Source organism: Penicillium arizonense, assembly GCF_001773325.1.
Source record: "Penicillium arizonense strain CBS 141311 chromosome Unknown PENARI_contig019, whole genome shotgun sequence".
NCBI lineage: Eukaryota > Fungi > Ascomycota > Eurotiomycetes > Eurotiales > Aspergillaceae > Penicillium > Penicillium arizonense.
In genome coordinates, this window is record NW_019173296.1 from 595,210 (window position 1) to 602,901 (window position 7,692).

Below are 7,692 nucleotides of genomic sequence, written 5' to 3' on the forward strand. Positions count from 1 at the left end.
TTCCCACTCCACTTTTTCGGGTTGTAACGGAGTCCTCAGGAATCATGCACAGAGTCCTCAGGAATCATGCACAGAGTCCTCAGGAATCATGCACAGAGTCCTCAGGAATCATGCACAGAGTCCTCAGGAATCATGCACAGAGTCCTCAGGAATCATGCACAGAGTCCTCAGGAATCATGCACAGATCTCTCGCACTGTCAGAGGATCAACATCATACAGGTGTCGACACGTCAGCGCTTCCTCACCGCAACGCTGATCTCCCATGTTAAATAGTGCACTCCAGGAGAACCCAGAGGTTCTCCAAGGATCAGTCTCTGTATTCCTCCAATATACTACTTGCTTCCCAGGCATCTTCGTCTTACCTAGTTGACAGGCTCTATCCTGCAAATACTAGAACCCCTTTCTTTACAATTCTGATCCTTCTTCTTCAACTACCTAAGATTGAAGATGCCTCCCAAAGCAACAATGACTACCCGATCGTCGGTCGCTCGGGGATCGCCAGCGAACCCACACCGAACCGACACCGAGTCCATTGTTCCTCCCGCCACTATCTACGACGGAAGTAGCAGCCCGGAGAACAATTCTCAGGACCGGACTTCCCAACTTAGCGAGCACCTCGCTGAGGTCGAACGCCTCGAAACCCTTCATGCGTTGCTTACCCGAAAGAAGGAACTCGAGGAAGCAATCGGCCAAATAACCGAGAAATCGTTGTCGGATCGCCATCGACGCTCTTCCTCTACATCATCTGATCGAGGACGAGCTTCCGGAGAAATCAAAATCGAAGTTGCAATTTTTAAAGCACACTACAGTATACAACAACGCCAAACCTGGCTCAATGACCTCCAAGACATGTTCGCAGGCGCACCCCGCAAATATGGATCGGACGAGAGAAAGATCCTTGGTGCCACCAACTGCATGAGTTCTGACTGTCGCGAAAGATGGCGACACTATGTCGAAGAGAAGGCGGAGCCCCAGCGAACCGCTTACAAAACGACATGGGAACTATTCGAGAAATGGACTCTTACGTTACTACACAATTCGGCCACACTACAAGCCGACATCGCTACCTCTTTACAAGAGGCCCGGCAAGGTCCGAATCAAAGTCCAAGCGATTTTAATTCCTACCTCCTCTCGCTCGAAAGACATTTCGAAGCACCGTCGGAGGATCAACGGGCACTTAACTTCTTCACTAAGTTACAGCTTCGCCTCCGATCACGTATCCAGAATGCTATGCTTCATTTGCCTAAAAATCGGGACGAGATGGTATCGACAGCGATGCACTATTGGAACCTCATTCAAACGGAGTCGGGAACAAAGGACTACCCTCCCCGCTCAACAAACAAAAGACATCACTCCCCTGACCAACAGGGATATCGAAAACGGACTAACTTCAACGGGCCATCCTCCAACTTTGGTCGGGGCCGAGGATGGAACCGTGGAAGCTTCCGAGGACGAGGTGGTGACCGAAACCCAAACACTAAACCATATTCAAACCGGCGTGAATTCGGCGCAAAGCCGCATGATCGCCAGCGAAACGATAATACAACTCCACAAAAACCATACAGCTGTTTCACCTGCGGGTCAACAGACCACTGGAAGGACCAGTGCCCCCAAAATTCGACTAAGGTTCAGTCGGCACCAGCGCATTCGGGAAAAGCCAGAGGGTCGGTGTAGAAGCCGGGACACCGACCCCTCAAGATAAAATTGGGACCACAAGCCGCCTATATATCCCAATTACCGTACGGGGCGACATCGAAACGCATGCGGATCTCGATAGCGGAGCCGAGGTTGACATCGTCAGTCATCAATTTGCTCAGCAATACGGACTCCGTCGCGCACCACTCACCGGCGTCATTATCTCAGCTATCAATCGAAGGTCAACACCTACTTATGGGGTGTGGATAGTCCCTATCACGGCGACCGACTCGCGGGGGACTACTCGCACCTTCGAAAGGCGTTGTCTAGCTATCGATCGAGACCCTCGCCTCGAAGGAAGCCCGGTTCTCCTATCTATGACAACGGTGCGAGATGAACACGTCGACTTTTCGCCACATAAACGCCAGTGGTGGTATGTCGCACCGTCATACTCGATAGCCACCCCATATCAATTTGTAAAGGAATGCCGGAACCACGCGTACGTGTATGCGGTGGTAAAGCTTCCTGAGGAAGTGTGGCTTCCAGGAGACAACCAAGAATACCCCGCCTCACGTGAGGAGGGTCTCCCTAGCGAATTACTAGCGTACCGCGACGTATTCGCTCCCGAAAATGCCAAGACCCTACCACCTCAGAAAGCAACAGACCATACTATCGAGCTAAAAGACGGCGAAACGCCGCCGTATGGCCCAATTTACCCTCTCTCTCAGACAGAACTTCGAGAGCTTCGGTCCTACCTAGATGAAAACCTTGACAATGGTCGGATCCGACCCTCGAAAAGTCCAGCAGGGGCCCCTATCCTATTTGTTCCAAAGAAGGATGGCAGTCTACGTCTCTGTGTAGACTATCGGGGATTAAATAAGGTCTCAGTCAAAAACCGGTATCCCCTTCCTCTCATCTCGGAGATCCTCGATCGACTCGCTGGCGCGCAGTTCTTTAGCAAAATTGATATACAAGATGCGTACTATCGGATCAGGATCCGTGAAGGAGAAGAGTGGAAAACAGCCTTTCGCACTCGCTATGGCCATTTCGAGTATACAGTCATGCCGTTTGGTCTTACGAATGCACCAGCCACTTTTCAGAATTATATTCACACGGCGTTAAGAGGGCTTCTCGATGTCGTTTGTGTGGCGTATCTCGATGATATCCTGATCTTCTCGCCGGACCGCGAGGCCCACACAGAGCATATTTGTCAAGTGCTACAGAGGTTACGACAGGCACAGCTATACGCGAAACCTGCAAAATGCACCTTCTACCAAGACCAGGTTGAATTCCTAGGATTCGTGGTGTCTAGGAATGGCATATCAATGGATAGACAGCGCGTCGACGCTATCGCTTCATGGGAAATCCCAAAAAGCTACCATGAAATCCAAGTATTCCTAGGATTCTGCAACTTTTATCGACGATTTATCCAAGGGTATAGCCTGATTGCATTACCTCTAACCTCCCTGCTTCGAGGAAGTAAGAATGGCAAGAAGCCTGGTAATGTCTTGCTCTCCGACGAAGAAACGCAAGCGTTTCACCGGCTTCTCAATGCATTCCAAGAAGCCCCAGTGCTCCAGCATTTTGATCCACAAAAACGGATCCGTATCGAATCTGATGCATCAAACCTTGGGATGGCTGGAATCCTCTCGCAGCCAGACGCTAGCGGGACATGGCACCCCGTAGCGTACTGGTCAAAGAAATTTATTGGCGCGGAGCTCCGTTATGCGACGCCAGATCAAGAGCTTTTCGCTATCGTTTATTCGTTTAAACAATGGAGGCACTACCTAGAGGGTAGCAAGTATCCCGTCGAGGTGCTTTCAGACCATGCTAATCTCCAGACATTTATGAAGCAGCCTAAGCTTAACGGCAGACAGGCAAGGTGGCTTATGTTTTTAACTCCGTTCGAGTTCACTATAAAGCATCGCGCTGGGAAGACCAATCCCGCGGATGGCTTATCAAGGAAACCAAATGCCAGTCGGGTTGCGCCCGCAGCTGAACTTACGACCCCGATCCAAGAGCGCTTCGCTAGCGATCAGGGGGTGAATGTACAGCAAATTGCTGTCAAAGAAATGAATACCGGTCAGGATGTGCCTGCAACCAAGGCCAGCCAGGATGTGCCTACGACTGAGCTTAGCGAGCCCGGGACGCCGGAGCTTAGCAAGAAGAGAGATAGCCGTCGAGCATCTCTGCACCGTCGAGTGCTGATACGCCGTCGAGCGTCTATTAAGGGAGAGAAACGCCGTCGAGCTTCTCTGTACCATCGAGTACCTCTGCGCTACCCAGCGTACCGCCGTCGTGCGTCCCGTGAAAAAGTCGTTAGTCACCGCTGCATGGTTTTGCCCCTAGTCTTAGAAGAAGACGCCATGACAGTTCGCACCGCTGAGGGAGATCGTGCGATCACCCAGCGGGAGGTTGAGCGCGCCTGTGTGGTTGAACAAGTCTACGGGCTAGACGCCACGACAGAATTGAAGACCTTAATTGGGCGAATACAGGGTGAGGACCCTGAGGCAAGGCGTCGAATCGTCGGAGTCTCAGAGGCAAGGCGTGGAAACGTCGGAGTCTCACAAGCCAAGCGTGGGACCACGGGTTGGTCAGTTCAGGAATTGAACTCCACGACTGATTTAAAGTCCCAGATCGGACAGGAACAGGGCGGAGACCCAGAGACCCGCCGTCGTATCACCGACGTTAAGCTAGAAAAGCGCGGGAACCATGGATGGCTAGTCGACCATGAAGGCCTCCTTAGATACCAAAATAGGTTGTACATCCCCATAAGAAATGGCCTACGTCAGAAACTGCTAAATATCTACCATGATGATCCACTCGCAGGACATTTCGGTCGAACTCGCACCACCGAGTTACTAAAACGCAAATTCCATTGGGTTAACTTGCAAAAGGACGTGGCCCAATACGTCAAAGAATGCGCAGTATGCCAAGGGGCAGCCACACCAAGGCATCGACCTTATGGCGAACTACAGTCGCTACCGATTCCCCAGCGACCCTTCAGCGATCTAGCAATGGACTTTATCACCCACTTGCCACAGACAATTTACAAGGACAACACCGTCGACGCGATCTTAGTTATCGTGGATAGATTTTCAAAATACGCCGTCTTCCTACCCGTTTCATCTACAATTGATGCTGTGCAACTAGCTGAATTGTTTCACCAAGAAATCGAACTCCGATTTGGCCCGCCAAATAGCATAGTTTCAGACCGAGGATCAGTCTTTACTAGCAAATTCTGGTCTAAACTCTGCTACCAAAGCCATGTCAAATTGAGATTTTCGACAGCGTTTCACCCGCAGACCGACGGCCAAACGGAAAGGATGAACCAAGTACTCGAGAGCTACCTTCGATGCTTCGTCAATACGGAACAAACCAATTGGCCAGTCCTCCTCCCTACAGCCCAATTTGCCACCAATAATGCTATAAACTCAACCACAGGGTTTACACCTTTCAAAGCACTTTACGGTTATGACCCAAACTTCCAATTGCGCGCCGAGGACGGCGCTTCCAGGGAGGAAGTCCCAGCAACTACAGCACGACTAGAAAAGTTGCAAAAGCTACGAGAAAGGCTTCAAGAAGCATGGCGAAAAGCAAGCGAATCGCAGGCGAAACACTACAATAAACGCCACGAACCTATACAGTTCCGAAGGGGACAATTAGTTGCACTATCAACCCGCAATCTCCGAATAAAGAACCCATCAAGAAAACTTGCCCCAAACTTCATTGGACCTTTCCGGATCCTTGACAAAGTTGGAAAGCAGGCGTACCGGCTAGCATTACCCGAGCAATACTCTCGTCTACACAATGTCTTCCCTGTCTCTTTACTCCAAGAATGGCATCAGCGAAACGATAGTGAAACCCTACCTATGCCAGAGCTAGAAGATGATGATGAGTGGGAGGTTGAGGAGGTCCGGGGTGAAAAGAAGTTCCAGAATGAACTACACTACTTGGTTAAATGGAAAGGATGGCCCTCCGAGTACAATCAATGGGTACCACTCTCGGACATGGGGAATGCTAGAGGTATTATCGCAAAGTTCCAGAAGCAAAAGAAAAGGTCGAATTGATTGAATTATCCTGGGGAAACATCGATCCGACCACAAAACACTAGCGAAAATACAGCAAGACAACTAGCTCACCCTAGCTACCCGCCATATCCACAAAACCGGAGAAAACACAAAAACTATCCTCGAAAGGATAAACAGCAAAAGACCCTCCTACGAGCCAACGAAACACTAGCAACCCGACGACTAAACAAGGTAGTCCTCAACGGGGAAATCCTTGACCACATCTGCCTCAAGCTGGTCGTACTGGGGGTTAGAGAGGTTATCGTACTTCTCCTGGCTAGCCACAATCTCAACAACAGCGGAACGAAAAGTTCGCACAGCAAAAGCCCAAGCATGGTAACCATCATCCGAAAGACGTGCACCGGGGTAAGTCGAAGCTTCAGCGACGAGACGGCGAAGCGACGACATACCGACAGTGACAGGGATTGGCTGGAGCAATCCACGACGGTTGTGGACAACTGCTTCGTAGGACTTGGCGATGTCCTACCGAACAGTTAGCAAAACGCTAGAGAAACAACAACAGAACACCGTACCTTCGCTGGCTTCTTATCTGAAGCAATGCCAAACTGCTTACGGTGACCATCTAAGAGGACGTTGAAACCGGCGAGCAGGGCCTGAACAGCCTGGACCAGGTCACCAAAGACAGCATTGTCCAAATCGAAAACTTCGTTATCGTCCTCATTGTCCCAGAAAGGCTTGGCCCAGTCGAGAATGCACTGGAGACGCATCGCATCACCAAGGATACCTTCGTTTACCTACAGAGAAACGCTGGTTAGCCGCTATCATAACACCATGCTTATTGGAAACACTCACAGGCTCGCAATTCTTATTGCGGCTGGCGCACTGACGGCATCTCTTCGACGACAAGCCGTCGTCCCAGCAGGGGATCACTGGTGGTCCACTGGTGTCCCAGTTCTCCAAGAAAGTCCGGAAACAGTGCATGCACCACGCCACATGGCGGAGATAGGCGACAGGGCGAAGGGGGCGGTTCTTCTTCCTGACTCCACCGGTAAGGGCACGGCGGAGACCAGCAAGAGAAGTGGGTCCACTGGGGGTGGGAGTGCTGGGAGCGCTGGGAGTAGGAGTCTCGGAACCAGTGATCACCGAGCGAGCTGCTGGCGAGAATTCAGGTGCACTAGAGGTTTCCTCCTGCTCATCGTCCGAGCTGGAAATCACACTCTCAACCTCAGATGGAGTGGGCGAACGACTGGGAGGAGCTGGGGCTGCTGGGGCCTTGCCACGACCTCGGCCACGGCCACGACCACGACCTGTTCCGCGGGGAGGCATGATGATCAGCGCACAGCAGTTAGATCGCTACTGAAACGACGGCAAAACAACAGCGAGTCAGCAACGTGTCGTCAGACTTAGACATGGGAATGGTCATCACACTTACCTGAAGATATGACAGCCAGAATCTGGAGAAACACCAGAGAAACGACAGCGACGTGAGAACGTGTCGCTGTTGTGGAAAATGATGAGGGAAAAGGAAAACTGAAAGGTAAACAACAGGGGATTTATACCCATGAGGATGAATTCACAACAAAGCCCTGTAACCCTGAACAAACAAACGCAGAAACAAACACGTCGAAGACGCTTTGTTTCACGCAGTTTCACTGTGTTAAAGAAGCTTTGTTTACCACAACAAAGCGCACCACCCATACAAACAAACCCCTGCACCCCAACTAGGAAATCATGAGGTTTTCCAGCCCTATCAAATTCCTGCCTCAGGCCCCAATTTTCCTGCCTGCAACCGTCTATCCTTACACTATCGTTTCCCCATCGCCTTCCTGTCTTCCCGCAATTACTATTTCTCCTGCAAGAACTAGCTACCTTTTCCCACTGGGTTTTTAATGGGCTACGCTCTGCAGACTTCACCACGGGTGCGGACACCCGTACTGGACGGGGGGATAATTGTAACGGAGTCCTCAGGAATCATGCACAGAGTCCTCAGGAATCATGCACAGAGTCCTCAGGAATCATGCACAGA

The 7,692-nt window shown here is 51.0% G+C and overlaps 2 protein-coding genes across 2 annotated transcripts; one reads left to right on the forward strand and one right to left on the reverse strand.

Moving 5' to 3' along the window:
- Window positions 1-465: 465 nt before the first annotated feature.
- PENARI_c019G06557 (uncharacterized protein) lies at window positions 466-5,705 on the forward strand (the record flags this gene model as incomplete). The annotated part of the gene is made up of 2 exons (XM_022634805.1): window positions 466-1,664; window positions 1,778-5,705. The coding sequence occupies 2 exons, from the start codon at window positions 466-468 to the stop codon at window positions 5,703-5,705; spliced, it is 5,127 nt and encodes a 1,708-aa protein (XP_022485389.1).
- Window positions 5,706-5,888: 183 nt separating this feature from the next.
- Window positions 5,889-6,992, reverse strand: PENARI_c019G01485 (uncharacterized protein; the record flags this gene model as incomplete). Its single annotated transcript, XM_022634713.1, has 3 exons — window positions 5,889-6,188; window positions 6,239-6,460; window positions 6,519-6,992. 3 exons carry the CDS (start codon window positions 6,990-6,992, stop codon window positions 5,889-5,891), a joined length of 996 nt encoding a protein of 331 aa, XP_022485310.1.
- Window positions 6,993-7,692: the final 700 nt, after the last annotated feature.